The sequence below is a fragment of the Chlamydotis macqueenii genome, chromosome 19, assembly GCF_036417535.1.
Source record: "Chlamydotis macqueenii isolate bChlMac1 chromosome 19, bChlMac1.mat, whole genome shotgun sequence".
NCBI classification, from domain to species: domain Eukaryota; kingdom Metazoa; phylum Chordata; class Aves; order Otidiformes; family Otididae; genus Chlamydotis; species Chlamydotis macqueenii.
The window spans coordinates 6,352,835-6,375,792 of record NC_141574.1 but is presented as its reverse complement, the minus strand read 5'-3'; the positions used below and the strand labels follow the sequence as shown (position 1 = coordinate 6,375,792).

Here is a 22,958-nt window from a genome sequence, read left to right as displayed (position 1 = left end):
GCGTGTTGTGTAACAGAGGCAGAAACAGGACAGTTTATTAAAAAAAAATTAAAAAGAGAAGTTCCCTTTTTGTTGCAGCAGCAGTTTTACTGCCTCATGTCAACTCTGCTCCTGTTACAAGCCTATCCCAAGGTAGCTTAGAACTCCTCAGCGGAGCTCGTGTGCCTTCAGACTTTCGTTAACCCAGCACTCTCCTGCACTCCGCTTCTCCTTCTCCCAGCCCTTAGCCGACTCCAATAACCTTTGCCGCGATGACAAAGCACTTGCTTTCTTACTGCTGCCACAAGCCGGGCATAAAACGCTCTCCTCCATATTTAATAATTGATCTGACAAAGTTCAATATTAAAGGAGGAATAGAGGAGTCACCTACATAACCATCCGCACAAAGCCAGACTAGAGATTCCCAGCGAGCCCTGGTTAGTTAGTTAATTAGCAGGAATCCCTCACGTACAAGTGACTTCACGTTCACTTGGTGTGGCTCGCGGAGGGGATCCCCTTGGCTGCTCTTGCCCTCCCTGCATCTCTGGAGATCGCGCAGTCCCATCTTGCAACTCCTGCCCTTCCACCCAAGCCTCAACACCATTACAGCCATTACAGTTACTGGTTTCACCCTGGTTCTCCCAGCTGGCCAGAACAACCCTCCCAGCTTTGTGTCCACTGCAAACAAATCGCGCTCCACCTCCCAGACGCTGGGTAAGGGCAGGAATTGCAAGCTGCCTGCAAACCTCTGTCCCGTCCCAGCACTCCAGGGAAGGCGCTGGGCATTTCTCTCCATTTACACTGCTCTCACCAACACCTTCAGCGGTGAGATGGTCTCAAACTGCCTGTAGGCAGTGATGACGGTTTGTTCTTTCCCTTTGCCATGCGCTCCTAGCTGATAGCTTAATCTGTCCCTTCTCTTGCCTTGCTAGTCATGGGTAGCCAGAGTAAGTGACAGAGATATCCCCAAAAGGCCACACGTCCCATCAGCATCCCTTCTGCAGGGAGGGCAGCACTCCAGCCCAAGGGTCGCAAGTCACACCCTTAGAAACCAGTTCTGGACAGATTTGGAAGGCGCTCTGCAGTTTTCACTCTACATCTCAACCTTTTTCACCCATCTTTCCCCCACTATCTTCACTTGGTGCGTCCCAGGATCTCAAACACTGACTTCTGACAGCATCTCCGTGAGGCAGGCACAGGCACACAGCTTCACCCACAGCATCAGGGCCTTTTGGGCCCTCCACAGAGATAAATTCATAGGAAACAGATGTGGGTGAGAGGTTAAACTCGGGAAAAACAAGGGGTGGGGAGGAGAGGGAAGAAAAAAGTGACAAAGTAGTAGTGGTTTCCCTGAATCAGCACTCTAAGAGATAGCTCAGCTGTAGAGTGGAAAAAGGGTGGAGGGATGTGGACACTGCAGTGACCTTATAACTTCTGGCTGCACGTGTTAAAAAGCCTGTCAGTCTTCCCCACAAAGATATCTCAAAACAGAAATATTCAGCCTTTAAAGCTGGAGGAGACAAATTACTGCTGATGTATTGACACAGCACAGTTGCAACATGACCCCAAGGAGCTCCCACAGCATACGCCTGCTAGCAGACCCTCCAACGGCACGCACGATGAGCGGCAACGCCAGGAGGGAAACAGGACACAGCTCAGAAACGGCAGGGGAAATCTGAAAGGGTTGCTGCAGCCAGGAGAGCTGGAAACAGGGCACCAAACTTCAGTCCCTGCTTGTCCCAACCACCTTGCTTACAGCTGCTCATCGCCAGCTCCGAGGAGGGGCCAGGCAACAGCGCTCTGTGGAAATACAAATTGTTTGTGAAAATAGAAGCAGCCCCTGAGCAACAAGAGAAGATCCACTGAGGCGTAATGGAAAGGATTCAAGCAGCCCTTGGCACCCTGACATCCTCTGATCCCTTTCGAGCCACCTCCATAAATAGAACATTTCGGAGGAGCTGTAGGTGCGCACGGCGCTTGTGGGGTCCAGCCGAGAGCCAACTCAGCAGGGAGCATGGATTCATGTGCCAGCAGGTCGCCAGCACAGAACAGTGAGTGGCAGCATATGACATCCAGCCAGTGTGTCATGCTAGGAAGAGATTAATGGGCAGAGAACCTGCCTAACTGCTCACCTACCTAATGCACCTGGTTACAGCAAATAGCAGCTTCCCCTCAGTCACAGCCCAGATCCTGTTCCAGATCAGTGCACGCCACTCTGCGAGGGAAGGTCTCCTACGTGCCTGGCTCCACCTGCACCAGTACTTTGGGGAAGGGCTGTTTGTGTCGACAGCGGTGCCCTCCCCAAATCCTCCTGCCAAGTCCACCCGCACACGAGCGCGCCAGGTCCGACATGCCAGTGTGCCACCCCGGGAAGCGAGCAGCACAGGCTCGGTCCACGTACGTTCATCGCTGTCTCGCCGTCAAGCTAGAACGAGCTGCAAGTCTTTATCAGCAGTTACAAGAACACACTGCCTATTTTTACAGCGCTCCCCCTCCGAGCAGCAGGACTGCTACTGCCCAATTAGTAGTTCAAGTTACTATTTAAAGAATGACAGCTTAGATGAGAGGAAGGCTGCCTCGGTAATCATTTATGTCAAGCTCATCGCTGAGATTTGTTCAGGTTGTTACCGGAACATTTAAAGCCATCCTTTCTTCCAAATTAAGTGCTGTAGGTTGCAGGAGAGGGTCAATCATTAACTGCTCTTTGCTGACCTCTTCAAATCCCCAGCACACATGTTACCAGAGGAATGAGTCTGGCTTTTTCAAGAGTGACTGCCACCTCAGATGGCAGAGAGGAGGTTTCCTTTAATCTTGTTTCTTGGATCAGACTGAGTCAAGCAGGTAAGACATCCCCCCAGCCACCCTGATAATAGCTCTGTGCGACACAGCCTCATCTTCCTTTTTTTTTTTTTGGGGAAAAAAAAAAAAAAAAAAAAAATCACAGTGAAATAGACATGTGCAAACAACTGATCTGCAGTCTGCCCACATAAGAACATGTTTTCTCTTTTCAGGATGGTGTCATACTTCTGAGAACTGGGAGGAGATGTTCTCGCTTTGTACCACTGCAAATGCAATTTATTTGGGTTTCCCTCTCCGCCCATCCATCCACTTGCACCTCCAGGACCCCCTCTATGGGCACTCAACCAAACGCCCGGTAACAGAGGCACAGCCTCCAGTTAAACCCCATCCGCTCCCCAGCTGCAGTTTCATTTTGCAGCAACTCCCACCCGGGGCCGGCACCTTCCCGTGCGCCTCTCCGATACCACCGACAGCTGGTAATCACACAGCATGTTTCCTGTAGAAATTCAACGTTTACCACATTTACTCTTTTCCTGTTTAGAGGGTTGCGTGCACAGCCTTTCCACAAACCGTCATCACATCTCACCAGCTTGGCAGGGACCTTCGAACAGCAGGTTCCCCACCACAGACCCCAAATAAATAAGAGCAAAGAGCTGTAAGGCAGCAACTTCCTCCTATGCCCGACTTAAGGCGCATTAACCCGCCATAAGTGAATTAGCTTATCGTCCCTTTGGCTTTCTGTGGCCCTCTGTCCAACTGGCTCCTTATCTCTGCTCTTTGTGAGCACATCATCAAGTTCAAGATTACTTTTTTCAAACACGTCTCAAAGACCCAAGCCTTGAGCTTCCCAATCCCAGCAACACTGCAGCAACGCAAGACCCTGATCAAGTTCCCCAACAGCTGATAAGGCCCAAATCCTGATAAAGACTGCGGATTCAGCACTTGCACCGAGTAAAAGATGCTGCTTCAGTTGGTTAAAGGCCAAATAGTAGCGTAGTAAAATTAAAATGGGAACAAAGTGCCACTACCAGACTCCTTGTCAGCAAATTTCAAACATACCTCTCAGGATGTGGCCAAACCTGCCGCCCAGAACGGGTACAACCCCCCACTCAAACCCTGTTGCACAACTGCTGTAAAAATATTTGTTTCTTTGATGTGGATTTTTTTGTCTAGGTGTCCACCTCCACCCTCACGCAACAGAGTTCAGGGTCTGGCAGACCCCCCATGTTTGCACAGTGGCTGAGTAAAATCCAACACCAGAAGCCAAGGGCAGGCAGGGAAAGGGGCAGGAATTCAACAGGGAGACAAGGAGCTCTTCACAAATTCCAGTCACTTTCTGGGCAGCTGCTGCTACCTCCAGAGAAGAGCCTACAGAAGGGACAAGGTCTAGTTTTCTCTTTCGTTGGAAGGCATCGCAAAGTGCAAGAGCTTTTGCTGACAAACAAAAAGCCCTGCCAAGAACCTTTGGCTCATTAGGAAAAGTCTTTTTTTTTTTTTTCCTGCAATACTTACATACACACAGCAGCATTAGGAACAACAAGTGCCCAAAGGCTACTCGTTAGTTTGCACCGACCTTCCAGCCAAGCACCCGCTCGGGCTGCGGGATTCAATAGGTTACGCCGAGAAAGGCAACCACTGGGCCACCCTAATCCCAGCAAAGGTCAAACTCAGCTTGGTGCCAGCCGTTCGGTGACCACTGCAGAGCAGCTGCAAGGGAGTCTGCTCTCCCCACACTTGGAGTTCAGTTCTTCCCTACCAAACCACTGAGATTATTCCAATGAGGACAGAAAGAATGGAGAAAGGAAAGGGAATAAGCATGGATGAAAGAGGAAACCAGCGTAACTGGTCCACGATGCTCATCTCAAGCCATCACTGAGTTCAGCAGTGATGGCCAGATATTTGAGGACAATGAGAACATTTGACTACAGGAGTTTCTTCTCAGGGATTAAGTTCTCCTGCCCCAGGGCACAGGTTGGCCACTGGGAGGAAGAAATTGCCCCCAGGACAGCAATTTCACCACAGGCCAAACATTTGCATCTTCTCTGAGGCAAGGGCACTCCCATGGGGAGAGCCAGACAAACCACAGATTGGCAAACACGGGTGAGAAGCCAAGGTGAATCTCGCTGACTGGGGGCAAAGGCGGATGAATTGAAAGCAATCAAAGCAAAGAACGGGAGGTGGGTCCCGAGCGAAAAGGGGCTTTTGTCAGCAAAGCACAGCTCAGGAAGGCGATAGGAAAATGGCTGCTTTCAGAGACAGTCAGCATTTGCTTATCAGCTCCCATGTGTTTTATCTGGGTGGCAGAAAGCCTCCACCTGATAGGTTTAACGAGATCTTTTACACGGGCTATGACAAAGTCACCACGCTTAGCAAGAACAGAGCAGCCTTGAACAGAAGTCCTAAACAGCCTCTAGCCACTGAGGACTCTCCTTCAGCTACTGGAGACCCAAGCAACACTGACGCACTTGGAAGCATCGCACAAGGAGCTGAGCACAGGATGGAGATTAAGCAGCCAAGCTACAGCTGGTAGAAGACTCAAACACACACGTTTGCCAGGTACACCGGCCCAGGCTCTATAAGACTGAGGCAGCTGCCCACAGGCTTACAGAGCAGAAGACAGCCATAACAAGCAGCTGATGGATGAGGAGAAAACCCAAAGTATCATCACAGCTAGTCACGGTCACTTTTTGCTTGGACTTTGCTTCCCCACATTTCAGATTTCCCCCACTATTCTCAGCCATTACGCACTTATTTTCAATTCCTTTTCTTCCCCTACTGCTTCCTTCTCCACCCCGATGCTCACCAGTCCTGGGCTGATCCACCTTCTCATCTCATCCGTCATCACACATCTCTGCACAGAGCCCAAACATCCAGCTCCTGCCTCTCTTCACTCTGCTGTTCCCTCCTCTGAGCACATGCAAACCTTCCGCCACTGAGGCAGCTTTCCAAATCCACACCCCACCTTTACCTCAGGTTCCTTTTAACCCCGCTGTCCGCCCTACCACACTGGGATTCTCCAGACCCACAATTCTCTCCATGCCCAGGCTGGCAATGTATGTCCACCTACACATTGTTTTTCCCAGGGTTATCCTTCCCACACCACAAGATTGCCTCCTTCCCTGCAGTGCTGTGTCCACAACATGGACAACTGCTTCCTCTGGCTGGGCCAGAGGATGGATATCAAGCCCTCACAGAGACATAGTCTGGCTCGAGCACATCCTGTGTGTTCAAAGAGGGAGAGGAACAAGACATCAGTAGCATTTCCTTCTGCAACTTCTCCTCAACAGCAGCACTGGACTCCCCAGTCTTGTCACCCACGCTCTTTTCCTTCCTACCACTAAGGAAAGGGTGCCTATAGTTTCCTCCTACACCCTCCTCAAAAATCATCATCATCTTCCAGAACTCATCCCTTGCAAGGATCAGCCAGGCCACCATACAGAGGAAGAACTCATGGCCAAGTGGAAAAGGCTGTCCAGAAAAGCTTTACCTAATCTTTAAGGCTTCTTTTCCAATCATTCTGCAAAGCAGCAGCAACTACAGGCACATTATCCCATCACAAGGCTGCCAGCGGTTTTGGAAAGGAGCATGCGTCCCCTCCTTCCACCCAAGGACTGACCCAAAGCTCAGCCCTGCTCAAGCCAGCTCCACACCATCCTAAGACAGAACCAGACCAGCAAACCTCAGCAGCAACTTATTCACACAGGTTCTCCAGAGCATCCTTACCTGACTCATGGCACAGGTAGGAATAAAACCCTTCTGCTTTCAGCATGATGAGGAGGGACCCCCAGCCCAGCAGGACAGCAGAGAAGAGCAAGTTCTCAATGATGGCTGTGAAGGCCATCCACCAGCGCCGGCGATGGGCGGTAGCAAGCGTGGGTGCCATTGCTGCTTGAGAAGATGACTTGGTTCAGACTCTTAACCTGCAGGGACCAGAACAATGTCCAGTGAGTCCAGACACAGCATGTGCTGCTCAAGGACTGCAAAAAAAGCATGGTTTAAGAAGAGATATGTCTACTGGATCGCAAGCAAACCTGCCTGCTGAATGTAAGGCACTCAGGTGTAAAACTCATTTTTGCAGGTACCAGCTTGCCAAGTTACCTGGAAGGATGGGGGGAGCACGGGTGCCCTTGGAGCAGCCCCTCCAGCACACACACCACGCAACAGAGGAGCCTTCAAGGACTCCGTTCCACTTCCTGAGCGACAGGTATGACAACGCAGCAAACGCCAACTGCCCGGAGCCCACTCCTCCAGCTCCCGCACGGGGTGGGTGGCCCATTTGCAAGGCAGCGAGGAAGCACGTGCCAGTGTGGGGGCTTCAGCCAGCCCCCCTAATCTCCTGGCCACTTGATGGGGGACGCAGCCCCACAGCCCTGACGGTGGCTTTAGTGACCCACCAGGTCTGCTCTGCCCCACGCAGGAGCGCAGACCTGCTCTGGAAGGTGAGCGTGGGTCCTATACGTGCCGCTCATACCACGGACGGCTCAGCAAGGAGCGCTTTTCGGTAAGTGCTGGACCACTGAGCTGGGAGACAAGGTGGGCTGCATCCTGCCCTGTCCCAGCTGTGGGGGCAGCCAGGTGGCACAGCCCTCAGCACCCTGGCATCCCCCGTAGACAGAATAACTGATTCCAGCTCCATTTGTCCCAGTCCCTGGGACCCACCAGCAGCAGATTTGGGAGCAGACTGGGCTGGTCAAGGTGGTGCTCAGGGGACCCCAGCACCCATGGCAACCCGGGTGGCCATTTTAGACAAGCTGAGCCTTTTCCACAGTGCACAGGCCTCAGCCCTGGGGTGTTTTTTTTTTTTTTTTTGGGGGGGGGGGGTGGGGGTGCCTGGCCCAGCTCCCTGAAAGGGTGCCAGGAGCACAGGGCCACCCTCCAGCCACAGAAGCCGGTGCAGAGACCCCCAGCCGTGCCCCCACCGCAGCCCACGACGCATTTCCTCCGCCACCTCCTCTTCCTCACCCGGTCCCCAGCCCCGCACAGACCCTCCCCGTGGCCAGGGGTGCAGCCCGCTCTCCCCCCCCCCCCCCCCCCCCACGCAGCCCCCCATCAGTGCCGCACGCACCCAGCTCTCCCCACACCGCCCCGCTCCATCCCGCTCTCTCCTTCCCCGACCAATCCCCCCGGTGCACCCTGCTCCCCACCCGCAAACCACTCCCACGCGTCCCGCTCATCCCCATCGATCCCCCTCTTCCCCCGATACACGCCACTCCCACGCACGAATCCCCCCGTCACCGACCCCCAGTACCCCCCCCCTTTCCCCCCGACGCACCCCCTCCTTCTCCAGGAACCCCCCACGCACGCTCCGATACAAACCTCGCCCCCTACCCCTCTCTCTCCCCTCTCTCTCCCCCCACTCCCCGCCGCGCTCACCCCTGCTCCGCGCTCCCGCTCCGCGCCGCCGCCGCGGTCCCACCCCGCGGTTTTTATCCGGCCTCCGCAGCAAACAGGAGCCGCCTCAGCCAATCAGCGCGCGCGCGCGCGCCGCCCGGGGGTGGGGGGGGGGGGGCACGTGCAGAGCCGCGCGCCCCCCTCCCCGTACCCATCCGATACCGCAACCCCCCCGGTACCGGTACCCCCTCCCCCGATACCGGTACCCGCACTGGGCTGCACCCGCGCTCTGCCGCTCGGGCCAGCTCCCCCCGCCCCCCCCCGCCCCGCATCCAGACGTGACAACCGTTGTTTCCGCAAACCGGAGCCCTGCGGGGTTTGGTACCGGCTGCTGCCGGTCTCCACCGGCTCCGGGCGGCAGCCGGGAGATCCCGCACCGCCCGCAAACGGATTTTGCTCGTACCCCCCCAGCCCAGCACACGCGGCTATTTGGCTAACGGCACCCGCCTTATTCCTCGCTACCGTTACCGGCACCGGATTCCTCCGGCAAAGCCCATCCCCGCTGAGGGGGGACCGGAGGAGCCCCCCCGTTAAAGCTCCCATTTTTTGGGAGCAGACACCCAGCCCGAGGCCGGGATCCCTCCAGCCACCCCGGCCCACGAGAGTGGGCAGCTCCTACAAAAAATAAAAAATAAAATCCAGGAGAGCAGCTTCGTGTGGGCTCGGCGGAGCTCTGCCCTCTTTCGATTATTCGGTTATTTTTCACGGCGTTCCTTGGCGGGGTTTCCAGTCCTGCCACAAACCCCGGTCCTGGCCCGAAAGAGGGGGGCTGTATATCCCCAGAAATCATGATCAGGGATTTTTTGGTCAGAAGGAGATGAAAACACGTGCTTACGGCAGGTAAACATCTCCGAGTCGCTCAGCGGAAGCCGAGGGGCCCGGGCGGACGGACGTACACCCACGGCTGCATCCCTGAGAAAGGAGCCGGCTGTGGCGAGTGGGAAATTAAACCCCTCGGCTGCGGGATAAGGGTCAAACATTGCAACAGCTGGAAAAGTGGATTTAAGCCAAAGCAAAGAAAAAAAAAAAAAAAAAAAAAAAAAAAACCCAAAAGAAAAAACCAACAACCCAAAACCCAAAGAAAGCAAAGCAGCCTGGATGGGCGCCGTGTTTTTGGCAGAGGCAGAGGAAGGCTGAGGTGGCGTGAAGCCGCGGGAGACCTCAGCACCCGGAGCTGGTCCCTGTGTCCAAGAAACACAAACTGGGACGGGAAGGAGCACGAGGAGGGCTTGGAGGCTGTTTGGGGACACGGGAACCCTTTGCTACAGCAACAGCGTGGGGGAGCTCAGTTTTCCTATCCTAGAAGGAGAAAAGAAGCCATCAGATGATCCGCTGCCATCTATAAATACACCCGGGGACTGAGTAAACATCAAGGAGAGAGGAAAAAAAATAAAGTGGAGCTGAAGAACAGCGGTGGCACAAAGACACATTTATAAAAACTGGCCGGGAATGAGTTTAGGCTGGAAGGAAGGTGACGGCTTCCGCCCGGCCACGCAGGGAGGTCCTCAGCAGGCTGGGACGGAGCCACTGGGCTAAATGACGTGGTCCTCTTCCACACAGAGCCGGGACAGTTTGGGAAAGGAGATGGCAAGGCTGCGGCGAGGGGGGTGGCAGTGGCCATGGGGGATGGCTCGAGCCTCCGTTCCTACTCCCAGGAGGCCAAGAGCTGCCCCGGCGGAGAGCACGGACACCTCTCTGCCGGGACTTGCGCGTGGCAAAGCTTCCCAGCAGCTGGCTTCAAACCACTGCAGCGGGATTTGGAAAGTCAGAGATCCAGAGCAGGAAGACATTAACCATCCCCTCACCTGCCAGCTCTCCCGCATCCCGGAATTAAAACCACAGCAAAGCCAGACCGAAGCGTCCCTAACAAGAAGACACCAGCGCAACCACGCTGCAGGCGTGTGCACGGGCAGCCGCGCGCTGAAAAACCGCCGCTTGTTTTCCTTCCACCACCCAGACAGAGTGACGGTGTTTTATCTCCAAGCAGGGGAAATATCCTGCCTCGCAGCTCAGCCCGCGGCCGTGTAAGGTCCTCGCGGCGGCAGCGGCGTTTTCCCGAAGCCGGGTGCTCGTTTCAGCGTCAGGGAAGGCTGTCAGGTTGCTGTCAGCTGTTCACATGCCGAACCCAGGGCGAACCGGCTCACGTGACGTTCACTTCTGGCACATCGCTGCTCAGCTCCCTGGCTGAAAATATCCAACCGATTAGGAAAAAAATGGCTGCTTATAAATAAAATGTAGGGCTGTCCCTGCCGCTGTAATAAAATAGTGTGAAAATAAAAACTGGTGTGTGTAGAACAGAGGGCTGGCCAGGCTGCTGCTCAAGTCTCACCAGGATGAGCGTTTTTATTTGTATACCAGAATATTTGGTGTTACAATCACGGCAGTGGGTGATACCACCGCAGGAAAGAGTGCTGCATGCTGTCTGCAAAACTGGAAGCCTCATCCACGTGGGACCGTGGGGATTCGGTGCCTTGCGCTGCAGAGAAGTGTCAAAAAGGAAAAAGCAAAACCCCGCTCTGTTTTCCAAAACACTCCAGACCCGAAACCCTGACTCAGCAGTGCCACACCAGAAGGGTTCGCGCGGAGCTGCGCGTCTGAGATGCCTGCACGCCTGCAACGAGGGTGCTCCAGGTGCTCACAGCCCGCTCGTGCTCCCGCTGCTCTCCGGTCTCCGGCACTGCTCCGGGCTCAGCTCCGTAAGCGAGAGTTCAAAATTACTTCAACAGAACTAGAAAACAAAAAAAAAAAACACCAAACCAAACAAAACAAAAGCCTAAGGCTGCTGACAGTTTCCACGCTTCGGAGAATATTTCTGGCCATGGCTTTGATTCAGAGGGCGGCTGGGAAGCCCAACTCCTGACAGGCTTTGGTAACATTCAGTTTTCGGTGAGAGGCTTTCACGCCGCGCAAAATAAAAATATACAAGAAACTTCTACCACTTCGATGCATCTAAAACCACCCTGCAAATCCTCTTCGGCATCTCAGCCGCCTTGCACGGATGGCGGAGCCCTCGTGCCCGTCTTGCCCAGGTCCTCTGGCTGTGCTGGAGATGCTGCAGCACCTCCGTCACATCTCAGCCGCCACGGTGACGCGTTGCTGCAGCAGGAATGAGGTGTGGGCGACGGCAGGAGCTTCAAGCACCTGTGGAAATGCCATTTTCCGTGCAGCTTTTCGTCCTTATCAGGGGCAGCGCAGCGCCGGCTGCAGAAGGTTGATGGTCACGGCCCAGCTGCAGCGTTTGCTCTTGCACAATTGCAGCTTGGTATCGCGTGGAGTTTAAAACGTCGATAAACCCCGCGCTGCGCCACGCGGCTTTTCCTGTGCTACGCATGTACGTAGAAACGACGGCAGCCAGAGCCTGCCATAAAAGAGATAAACCCCTGCAGACCCAGATACCCTCCGAGATAAGCAGCTAAAATTAATTTTTGCTGAAGCTGCTTGTGACAGCCCATCATCTCTCCCCAGCCCAGCTCCACGAAATAATCCCCTCCGGCGAGAAGCACCTTTACAGCAAGACACTCCGAGCAGCGTTAGCGGAGCTGGGACAGGGAAAGGTGAAAACCGAAGGGGGTGAAACAGTTTTTTTTTCGCCTGTGCATTCCCACGCTGAGCCCCCAGCAGCCCCACTCGCATTTAAGAGGAGGAGATGTGTCCCCAAACCCAATGACGATGGGGACTAGGAGGTGCCAGCACTGTGTCCAGAGCGTCACCGTCCCTCTGGGTTGTGGCAGACGCAAAGTGGGGCGCACAGGACAGGGGGGAGCAGAAAACAGACCCGAAGCATCACAACCCCATGGGTCTGCCACTGCTGCGGCTCTCAGCATCACCCGTCCCACCGGCTGTGCCGGCCAGCGAGGGTCCACGCCAGCAGCGCGGTGCAGAGGAAGGGGGTCAATGGGAAGGCTCGATGCGTGTCCAGTTCACAGCTCGAAGGGGGCTGTTGGCTGCCCCCACGCCTGGGTCGGAGCGGCCTCCTGGGATCCCGCTGCCCCAGCCCGGGCAACAGTGGCTCAGGTGGCCGCGGGGGCGGCCGGTGGCTCCTCAGCGGGGCCGGGGGGTGAATCGACACTGCCACTGGTCACGTTCTCATATTTTGGCTCTTCCTCGGGGGCAGCCTGTCCCTTCGTTTCAAGGCTGAGGACTAACGCGGGGCTTTTGCCCCTCTCCACGGCACCCGCAGCGTCGCTGGCCCCATCTTGGGCCCCGGTGCTTTTCGGCAAGAGAGATGCGAGAAGGAAGGACTGTCTCTTCCCAGGGGGATGCTGGTGCTTGCCAGGGGATGGCTCGGCGGGAGACCCCAGGATGCTCTCCCTCTGCTTGCAGCTGTTCGCCGAGTCTCTGCGCTGCGCCAGGGCCCGGCGCGGCGGTTTCTGGATGGCCTCGACACTCCTCCTCACCTTGGGCTCCTCCTTTGCGCCCCACTTGCCCCTCTGCAAGCTGCCCAACCGCTTGAGCACAGCCTGGACCGGTCCCTCGCCACTCCCGTCCGCCTTGGGGTCCTGCCCGGCCGTTCCCACCATCATGTAGATGGTGGTGACGTTGGGGTCTTTCCCCTTTGCCTCCCAGCTGCCAGATTTGGCAGCTGCTTCAAGAGCCTCCACTCTCTGGGCCACGTGCCTGGTGCCAGAGACCACCCGCCGGCGTCCAGCCGGCGTGGCCCGGGGGGACGGCCGGTGGCTTTCCTCCCCCTTGCTGAGGGGCTCAGGGTTCTCGTAGCAATCGCTGGCTGGTCGTTCAGTGGGGGTCTCAGCTGCCGCGTCCCCCGGCGGTGAGGACAGCTTGGATGGGCCCCACGAGGTCTTGGGCTTGCGCCCAGGGCTGGGAGTCTCCACTGCCCCAAATTTCGTCCCCTCGGCGAAGGAGACGGAGGGCCGCTTGGCCTTGGCGATGCTGGAGGTGCGGGGGATGGCGAAGGGCTGCGAGACGTCCTCGGAGTCGAAGGCGGACGGGTCTGGGAGCGCCTCGCCGGGGGGGGATGCCCCATCCTGCAGCTCAGCACCCCCCAGCAGTGCAATGCCTGCGGGAGAAGGGGACAATTGTTAGGGCTGCCAGAGCTACCCCCTGCCCAGGGACGCGCTCAGGGACATCAAAACAGGGGCTGATGCAATGGGATTGTCCCTGGGAGCGTTTCCCGGGAAGAAGGTTGTGAAACGGGGCTGCCCACACCCGGCGCGTCCCATCACAGGAGACCAGGCACGGCCCTGGGGTGTCCTTGCAGACAGGAAAGCAACAGTATGAAAATAAACAAAAATAAACACTGCCTGTGCCCAGCACCTGTCCCTGGGACACCCAAGGTTGGTAACGGGACAGGATTGACCCCGGGCAGTCCAGAAGGGCTGTGGCCGGCCGGGGAGAGGAGGAGCAGCCATGGACGTCACCTTCTCTGGGAGGGACGGAGTACTCGGGTCCCTCGTTGTCGGTGTCAAAGGAGGAGGAGAAGGAGCTGTCTGAAACCCAGGCGGCCGACGGCGGCTCGATGAAGCTGGGGTTGAAGGGGATTTCCGCGTCGTGGTGGGAAACTGGGGAGGAGAAGACACCCAGTTGAGCTCGGGCACCCAGGGGTGCGCGGGGCTGGGGAGGGAGAGCAACGCCTGCCCTGAGCCATGCTGTGGGGCGAGGGTGGTGACGCAGAGAGCGTGGGGTCAGGGTGACAGCCTGAAAGGGTTTTTGGCAGTGCTGCTTGTTTTTTTTTTTTTTTTTACCTGTGACTTTGGGAAGTTTGTAGCCACCCAGAGCAAAGCAAGGCATCATGGCGCTGAGGTTCGCCAGCACCCCCCGCACGTGGTGCTTCATCCTGGCCAGCACATCGTCATCAGGCACGGCCGCCCTGCGCGGGGGACATGGGTGTGAAGGGACGCAGGAGATGGGGTTTTGCGTCAAAGATTGCAAAATATATATTAAAAAAAATACCTGTCTCTAGCATCTGCTGGGCCGGCTCCGCAGCAACAGCAGGCGACGCAGAGCAGCAGCAGCAGGAGAGGGACGAGGACGGCAGCTGCAAGGGCCCCGTGGTCCTTCAAACCTGTGCGAAGATGGGTTGAGTCCGGTGTGACCTGTGGCTGCCAAGCCCATAGAGCCACCCCAGATGGAGACCGTGGGAGCCAGCAACCCGCAGCGGGGCCAGGAGACACCATGCAGGACCAGGAGACACCATGCAGGACCGGGCTGCACCGCAGCCTCCCGGAATCTCCATCTCGGCAGGGACGTTATGGTCCCTCGCCCAGTGCCGAGGAGTAAATGTGTGGTTGCTCTTACTCAACACGCAGTCCCCCGATGTGGGGTGGCAGGTCCCCCGGGAGCACTGGCAGGGCGAGGAACAGTTCACTCCAAAATACCCCTCCGGGCAGGTGTCGTTGCAGCTGGAAGAGGGAAGAAAGGAGGGAAATGTCCCCTCGGAGAGTGGGACCCCAGCCCTGCCCTGATCCCAGCCTTACCTGGCTCCCCAGTAGCCCGCCTGGCAGACGCACTCTCCCGACACGGGGTCGCAGCTCCCCGCAACACATTCGGGGCAGAGGAGCTGGCACCCGTCGCCGAAGGTGCCCGCGGGGCAGGAGCTGTTGCAGCTGTGGAGGCAGAGAGTGAAGCGTCAGCCCGCTGCGCCCCACAGCAGGGACCCCCCTTGCGAGGACTGGAGCGCCCGATCCTGGACGTACCTGGGTCCCGTCCAGCCGGGCTCGCAGCGCGGGCAGGACCCCGTCTCTGGGTTGCAGACCTCCCCGCTCCGGCAGCGGGGGCACGGCTGGAGGCAGCCCTCACCGTAGAAGCCGGGCGCGCAGGGCTCCTTGCAGAGGGTCCCCTTCCAGCCGGGCTGGCAGGCCAGGCAGAAGCCGTCCACGGGCGAGCAGGGCTGGCTGCGCTTGCAGCTCCCGCAGCTGCGTGGGCAGAGCGGCGTGAGGCCTCAATGCCCACCCCCCCCGAAATGCAGGTTTCGCCCCGCACTGGCATTGAGCATCGGTTTGGATGGCGGGGAAACACTCTGTAGCGCTTAATGCTCTGTAGCAGCGACGGGGCAGGAGCCAAGCAGGAGAGATGCTGCGAGCCACAGCGAGGACGAGGGGATTTTGGAATGACACCAGTGCTTTCTGCTTTTTGGGGCAAGACAGATGCTGCATCCGGACAGGGACGCTCGGATTCCCCCAGCCGGCTCTCCCAGCCCAGCCGCAGGGACAGACACGACTGAGGGGACTCCCCCGCCCCGCCCCGAGGTCTCACTGCAGCCCCTGGGTACCCGCTGCATCCCCCCGCTGCCCCCAGCTCACCTGTGCACGCACTGAGACCCGTACTTCCCCGCGGAACAGGGGTCCCGGCAGCTCCTGCCCTGGTAGCCGGGGTTGCAACTGCAGTGCCCGCTGACGGGGCTGCAGGAGCCGTGCAAACAGTCGCAGCGCTGCTGGCAGGCCGGCCCCCAAAACCCAGCCTTGCATTCGCACTTCCCCGTCTCCTGGGCGCAGGGCGAGAGGTAACAGGAGCATTTGAAGCTGCACCTCCTGCCCCACCAGCCCTGCAGGCAGCGGCAGTGGCCGGTGAGCGGGTCGCACTGGGAGCTGGAGAGCTTGCACTGGCATTGCTTCTTGCAGGTAGGTGCCCACCAGCCCGGCTCGCAGCGGCAGGCGCCGGTCAGGGGGTCGCAGCGGCCGTGGGGGCCGCACTGGCAAGGGAACTGGCAGAGCTCTCCCCAATGGTCGGGGTGGCAGGTGCAGCGCCCGCTCGCCGGGTCGCAGCGCCCGTTGGGGTGGCAGGGGCAGCTCCGCTTGCAGTCGGGACCCCAGTACTGCTCGGGGCAGCCTGCGAAGGGAAGGAGACGGCGAGGATGGCAGGGTGGCGGGGAAGCCCGGCAGCCCCCCGAGCATCCGGGCTGGCACAGGGGGCGATGAGGGCTGAGCCTTGGGGAAATACTCACGGGAGCTGCAGTCTGCTCCGAAGTAACCGGGCTTGCAGAGGCAAAGCCCAGGTCTCACGCACACCTCGTCCTCGCCGCAGGCTTCCTCCCCCTCGCACAGGGCTGTTGGCCGCAGGGCAGGCACCCCGTCAGCGCAAGATGGCCACCGGGCTCACACCCCTCACCGGACCACTTGCCACCACAACCCGGCCACCTCCCGCCCAGGCGGCCTTCCCAGGGGAACTGCCGTCCCGCTTCCCGCTCCGTCCCTCCGGCCGAGCAGCTTGTTCGGCAGGCTTTTGGGGGTCCCCACGCTGCAGCACCCCCCGCCGCCACTCGAGGAGAGCTGTGGGGCTTCCCCCCAACCCCCAGCGTCGCAGAGGAGCCTCCTGGCTGAGCGTGGGGACCAACTTTGGATTTCACCACCATCCATCCATCCATCCATCACTCACCGACCGAGCACTCCCGCCCGTTCTGCTTCCAGCCGGGGCAGCATTCCGGGCCGGTGGGGAGCCTGCGGGAGAGACCCGGGGGCCGTCAGCCGGGACGGGGGGTGCCGGGGCCAGCGTGGGGTCCCGTGCGGCTTCGCGGCTTTGGCTAAGGAGAAGTGAACGCGGGCGCTTGCCCCGGCTGGGCCCGGCGGGTGGGGAAGCGGTGCGGTCCCGAGGGGCATCGCTCCGGAAGGAAACCAGCAAAATAGAAGGAAATTTAAGAGGCTGCAGCCCAAGCGGGCGGCTGGGGCTGGGCGGTGGGGCAGGCCTGCCTGGCTCTGCCGCTACGGAGCCCGCGCCGGGTTCCCGACGCTCTGGGAGCAGCTGAAAGCTTTGCCAGCGACCCAGAGCAAAGTCACGGAAGCGAAAGCAACAGCAGGCGCTGCCGTTGATGGCGAGACCGACGGGAGAGGCGATGTAGCAGCGAAGCGCGGGGGATGCCAGCTCCAAAAGCCCTTCGGGGTTGGCTACGCCAGCGTTTCCCGTTTGACGCACGATGAAGGTTTTGCCAACGCGCCCGCACGCCCTGCGCACTGAGGGTGCGGGAGAAATAACCCCAGAGAAGGGGTCTGGCTGCCCCAAATGCCCATGTGTGTCCCGGCCACGCTCCCCAGCATCACCCCAGCCTGCACCCACGCAGTGCCAGGCTGTAGATCTCAGTCCGTGGACGGACGGACGGATGATGACCCCGTGAGGCTGCCGAAAGGCCCCGGGAGATGGAGGGGCACAAGCGGGGACCCTTGTAGCGCCCACCTGCAGACGTTCCTGCCGTTGAGGTCGAGCTCCTGGGCAGCGCTCTGCACCCACAGCCACAGCTGGAGGCAGAGGATGGGCCGGGCGCTCCCCATCCCGCTGGGGCGCGAGGGCCCAAATCCCAGCGGCTCCTCAGCCCTGCGCCAGCGTCCGTCTGTCTCGTCCAGTCCCTCCCGCGGTGTGGCCTCTTCCTCCGGCCAGCCTTGGGTCTCTTCCTGAGGAAACGCGGGAGGAGGCGCACCGATCCAGACGTCAGGGGTGCGGCGGGGAGGGGGAGGCAGGGAATGCCGCCGCACGGGCTATTTTTGGCCCTTGCTGCCACCCAAATGGGAGTCCAGGGGCTCGGCACAACCACGCAGGGGCTGGTGCCCGCCTGAGCACCTCACCTGCCACCGTCCCGCTCCCTGCGCCATCCTCCATCGCCCCCAAAGCTGCTTTTGCCAGCGTCCCCCCAACTCACATAAGGCGCCCGCTGCCTCCCCCCACCCCAACCCCTGCGATCTGACCCCACAGCACTGCCAGCCCCTGGAAGGAGCCGAAAGGCGGGGTCCCCACATCCCCCATGGGGACGCAGCGTGCCCCGTGCTGGCCTTCGAACTGCTGCTGGCTGCCATCCCACCTAGCCAGCTCCCCAGGAACTTTGTGTCAGCAGATGCACAGGAAACACCTTTTTCCTACCGATGGCCGGCCTCGCTGCGGGGGGATCCAGGCTGGAAACACGCTGCTCCCCCCACCACGCAGGACTTAACCCCATCGCACCCAGCGCCGCAGCCCCTGTAGCCCCGCTCCCCACGGCAGCCGACCCCCGAAAGGGGCTCTGGAGCCTGGCAGAGCACAGCTGGCCCCTTGGCATCCGGGCACGAAAAGCGCCGGCTGCGCTGGAGAACTGCGACCGAAGCCCGGCAGCATCACCCTGCCCTTCCCAAGCAAAGACCGAGCGGAGGCTGCAGTGGGCACCTCGGAGGAGAAACGAGACCGATTTATTTCCGACTCCAGTTCTAGAGCTAGAAAGTACCTGACCCGAGGCGACCGACTCGCCCCCGTGAACACGAGGATTGTTCCAGCCTTCCAGTTCCCAGTAGCAGCAGAAGAGGTCCCAGCACAAAACCGATTCACCCCACGACTGAAAAGTGCAGGAGTGGCACTGGCGGTGCTGATCCCGCCTGCTCCCAGACACAGGAGCACCCGGACACCCGGTGCAGCGTGCTCAGCCCCTCCCAGCCGTGCGGTGATGCCAGGACAGCGCCCAGCCGGCCAGCGCGGGCACCCCAACTCGGCGTTCACATTGCAGGGATGGGGGGAGGTATGAAAGGAAAGGGGTGAAGAGAAACAACCCCGCAGGGCAGGATGGGGCGATGGGGTCCTGGGCTGCGAGCAGAGGTGCTTGGCGGAAAGAGCCACCAGCGGACGGGAGCCCTTTGGGGTGCAGCAGCGGGAAGAGCCGTAATTAAGCCGTGGGCACAACGAAAGGGCGCCTGACGGGCAGAGACGCCCCGATGTGACAAGCGGTCCTGTGCCAGGCCGGCACCCCACGGCCAAACGTCCCAGCAGGTTTGGAGGACGGCTGCCCACGCTGTGGCTTCACCGTCACCACGGCGCGGGGAAGCGGCCAGGGCTGCCGTGCCACTCTCGAAGACGCCGAGAGAAGAGGAGCCGGAAAGCACTGCTGCGAGGCCAGACCCAGCTCCCGTTCAGGCTGGGTCAGAGGGGCGGCGTAGCTCTGTCCGGGCAGCCGGCCGCCGGCTCGCTCTTTCCCTGCGGCTCCAGCTGCGCGTCCAGCGATTCAATGACTTCCCAGGCTCCGGAGCAGCTGGATGTGGGGGGGTCTTTGCTGCTGCCCTGATACCACAGCCCAAAACTGCAGAGAGAGCAGATAACGGCTGTGGGGGAGACGAGCCTTCCCAGGGAAGCGGCCGGATCCCAGCCTCCCTCTGTGTTTGGTAGTGGCGGCGGCGGGACGCAGCCCGGCCGCGAGCCCAGCGGCAAGGCTTGTCCTGCATCCCCCCCCGGACAAGGCAGATCCCCCATAAACCGAACAACTCCCCCTGCGGCAACAACCCTCTGCCAGCCCCATGCCCGGCAGCACGGGCACCAAGCTCAGCGGGCGCTGGCCCCACAGCCGAGCCCCAAACGTGTCTGCTGGCAGAGCCGCCCGTCCCCAGCAGCACGGGAGCGAACTTACAAGCTCCTGATTTTGGATTCGGGAGGCTGAGCATCCACGCAGTCTGCTCCGCGAGCTGGGAGCCAGGAGCCCTCGTCTTCATCGCTGCAGCGGAAGGGAGTCGGGGGGGAAAAAAAAAGCCTGCGCTGAGTCACAGGCTCGCCACGAGCGAGTGCCAGAGCCACCCCGGGGCTCCCTCCCGAGCCACGCAGCGTCCCCCGTGGAGCCAGGGGCACACAAGGGCCTTCGGGCACCGGCTGCAAACCCCCGGCGCTTGGTCAGCAGACCGCATCCCTGGTCGCCAGTCCTCAAGCACCTCGCCCCACACGGCAAGCGCACGCTTCCCTGCTTCTCCAGGGGAACAGCCTGAAAACCGGCACCACTCAGCTCGGGCCGAGGCGGGTGACAGCCAGGCCTCGCAGGGGAGCAGGGTGACACGGGAGAGGTGACCGCAGGGCAGCGTTCACGGGGCAGCGGCTCTCCTCGCCAGGCAAGGAGGCGAGCCGGCAGGACCCAACACCAGCGAGCAGCAGGTTTCAGCAGCACAGAAGAGCTCAGCTCCCTTCAGACCTTTCTTACAACCCCCAAAAGCCAGCGAGATCCAGCTCCCCCCGTGCCGTACAGCAGCTTTAGCACAGGCTTTGCCCCCGCACCGCCGGCAGACGCGCAGAGCCGGGGCTGGTGCCCGGCAGGGTCTTCCCCTCCCCATCTTTAGAAGTCTGCTGGAGCCAACGCTGCCCACGAAAGTCTTCCAGAGCCCCCAGGGAACACCTCTACTGTCATCTTCAAAGGCTCTCCACTGGACAGCCTCCGACCGCACAGCGCGGGGACCAGCCTGCCTCGTCCAGTGGTCCCAGTGATCCCTTCGGCCACGTCCACGCAGGGACGAGCAGCATTTAGCCAGGTCACACGTGACAGGGACACAACGACTGGCAGCAGAGAAGAGCCCAGCCCCTGCAGTGCTCTCAGGGCGAAGCCAAAAGCAAGACATCCACTGCAGACAAAAAACCTTTGATCTCTGGAAGGAGGCGGGGAGCAGGCAGCTTTTGGCCCGGGGGAGTTCCCTTCCAGGGCATCACACCAGCCGGAAACACCAGCCGGCATCCACCCTGCGCGGGAGGCACCCCATCCTCCCTCCCGGTGAGCAGGACTCACCTGCTCGCCGACTCCTCCGCCGTTCCCAGCATTTTGGCTCTGATTTTTTTCCTCTGTCTTTTGATAGTCGACTTCATCGCATCTAAGAAGAAGCCGGGAACTCTCTCTTCGTTCAGCAGCTCCCTGGCAAAAAGCAGCCGGCTGGTTAACCGAGAGCCTGGGAAAGAAATCCGCCCCGACTGCGCCAGGAGCCTCTGATGGGCTACGAGTGGCTGCAGGGACAGGAGGGACGCGGCTCGCTGCCCCACGCCGCCGCAGCAGGACTCACCGCTGGTAATAGGCCAGCTCCTCCTGCACCAAGAACAGGTTGGTCTTGAGCTCATTCCGCTCTTGCAGGATCTGCTGCAGCTCTTCCTTGGAGAAGCAGCAGTGAGCAGGGCTCCTGCCCACGTCCACGTCCTGGCGCTGTGGCTCCTCTGCGGGTGACGGCGCTCGTTCCTGGGGGCAAGGAAAGTCAGCAGGCAAGCAGAGACCCCGTGCCATATGCAGGCAGAGATGGAAAAGTCTCAGGAATGAGTTTGCTGGTCTGGAGCTGCTGCAAGCCCTCCACAGACCACAGTGGATCCCCAGCGCAGCCAGCACCTGTCACCCATCGCCACACGTGCCGTCCTCTGAGTCCCACCCGGCTTTTCCTCCCATCACCTCATCGCTCCTGCCTCCATCCCTACCAAGCAGCATTGCAGACAGCTCCCTGATGGGTTTTCAGCAGTGGGGGTTACTGGAGTGGCCGTGTCCAGCTGGCAGCCGGTGGGTCCGGGCGTGCCAGGAGCCCCGCACGGGGCCAGGAAGGTCGGGCTGGTGTTAGCAATGCCCTGCGGTGGCAGAGCCACGGGCTCGGACTCACCAGGCTGGGCTTTGGCTGCAGGATCTCAGAGGTGGACCTGCTCCTCCTGCTCATTTCCCTCTGGGTTTGCAGCATCGTGGCCTCCAGGTCCGACTTCTTCTCCAGTGCGCTCTTGAGCTGAGCCTGCACCACGGCCACCTTGTGACGCAGGTCCTCGTTCATGGCCATGAAGCGATGCAGTTGCTCCTGCAGCTGGAGGGTCCGGGGGCAGCCAAAAAGTGAGACACAGCCGCAGCTCTGGGCTCCCACCCAGGGACGTCAGCACACGCGGAGCCACGGGACAGGCATCTGCCCCAGCAGGCTCCCCAGCCCCGAGGCGAGGTGACATGAAAGCAGGTCCCCGGGCCCTTCGCACGCCACACCCGCGAGCTCCCACGTGCTCACCGCCTCCGTGTCTCGGCTCTTGCAGACGATCTCGTGGGCCTGGGCACGAAGCTCATCCCTCTGCTTGTCCACCACCTCCTTCAGCCGCAGCATCACCTCCCGCTCCTTCCGCGCCGTGCTATCTGAGCCCAGACATGGGGGGACGGGAGTGAGTGGCCCCCGGCACCCAAGGACTCCCCCAGCCCCACAACAATACGAGGTTCCTCAGTGCTTCCGTGAAGCCAAACTCCAACGTTCTTGGTCAAGAAGCAGAGTGGGAACAGTGGGAAGAGGGGAGCTCAGAGCTTTAGGCTGCACCCAACGCATCCTCGTGCTGGCAACAGCAGCCAGCACCCATGTCTGCCTCCACCACCCTCCTGGGGGGGCTCTGGGGGTTTGGGGTCTCTCTGGTTTGCAGAACGAGGTAATGCTCATCCTGCCTGGTAGGACAGGTTCCCAGGGCCGGGCAGCACAGAGAGCAGAACCTGCACCCAGCCTGCCGTCCCCCCCAGGGACCCCCCCGTAGCATCAGGGATCCCCAAACCCAGCGGGACACCCACCTTCCTGGGACTGGCTCTCTTCCAGCCGCCCCAGGAGCTGCCGGTTCTGCTCCTCCAGCCGGGCCAGGCGGGCGTGCAGGACTCGCTCCCGGCGCTCAGCCTCCCACAGCCTCTGCTCCGGGTCCTGGGGGACGGGGACGGCCGGGTCGGGGCCATCCCAGGGGACAGGGACAGCCGGGTCAGGGCCATCGCAGGGGACAGGGACGGCCGGCTCAGTGCTGCTCCCACGGGGACTCCTCCGAGGACACGTGTGGGTCGGTGCCACCCCGTGCGGGACCCCCGAAGGAAGAGGGGTCGGCTGAGCCCCCCCCCAGCCCCGCTCACCTCCGCGTCCAGCCGCCCGCTCGCCGCTGCCGGCGCCTCCCCCTCGGCTCCCGCCGGGGCCACCAGCGCCTCCAGCAGCTCCAGCAATCGCACGACCGGTGGCACCAGCCCGGCCACGGCCTCGGGTCCGAAGCGACCGGAAAGACGGCGCAGCTCGGCGCCCAACGCCCCGGCCATGCGGTAAACGTGCGGCGGGGCCAGGCGGCCCGGCGGCGTCCGCCACAGCGGCTCCGCTCCCCGCCACGGCTCCGCCATCGCC

At 60.3% G+C, this 22,958-nt stretch overlaps 3 protein-coding genes across 3 annotated transcripts in view; all 3 read right to left on the bottom strand.

Annotated features, from left to right (window-relative positions):
- Positions 1-9,098, bottom strand: part of SLC43A2 (solute carrier family 43 member 2) — a 31,414-nt gene extending 22,316 nt beyond the window's left edge. Inside the window, exons 1-2 of the mRNA XM_086762799.1 lie at positions 9,005-9,098; positions 6,502-6,698 (exon numbers count right to left, since the gene is read on the bottom strand). Coding sequence (XP_086618925.1) covers positions 6,502-6,661 — 160 coding nt within the window. The 5' untranslated portion in view covers positions 6,662-6,698; positions 9,005-9,098. The remainder of the gene's footprint in view (positions 1-6,501; positions 6,699-9,004) is intronic.
- Positions 9,099-10,487: 1,389 nt separating this feature from the next.
- SCARF1 (scavenger receptor class F member 1) lies at positions 10,488-17,649 on the bottom strand. Its single transcript, XM_086762798.1, has 11 exons — positions 17,293-17,649; positions 16,501-16,562; positions 16,070-16,171; positions 15,429-15,954; positions 14,823-15,041; positions 14,604-14,732; positions 14,425-14,528; positions 14,080-14,191; positions 13,872-13,996; positions 13,548-13,688; positions 10,488-13,186 (listed from the first exon to the last, which is right to left on the bottom strand). The coding sequence occupies exons 1-11, from the start codon at positions 17,385-17,387 to the stop codon at positions 12,180-12,182; spliced, it is 2,622 nt and encodes an 873-aa protein (XP_086618924.1). The 5' UTR covers positions 17,388-17,649; the 3' UTR covers positions 10,488-12,179.
- Positions 17,650-18,250: 601 nt separating this feature from the next.
- RILP (Rab interacting lysosomal protein) lies at positions 18,251-22,954 on the bottom strand. Its single transcript, XM_086763025.1, has 8 exons — positions 22,700-22,954; positions 22,376-22,499; positions 21,837-21,958; positions 21,453-21,644; positions 20,877-21,046; positions 20,609-20,731; positions 19,475-19,558; positions 18,251-19,150 (listed from the first exon to the last, which is right to left on the bottom strand). Exons 1-8 carry the CDS (start codon positions 22,952-22,954, stop codon positions 18,994-18,996), a joined length of 1,227 nt encoding a protein of 408 aa, XP_086619151.1. The 3' UTR covers positions 18,251-18,993.
- Positions 22,955-22,958: the final 4 nt, after the last annotated feature.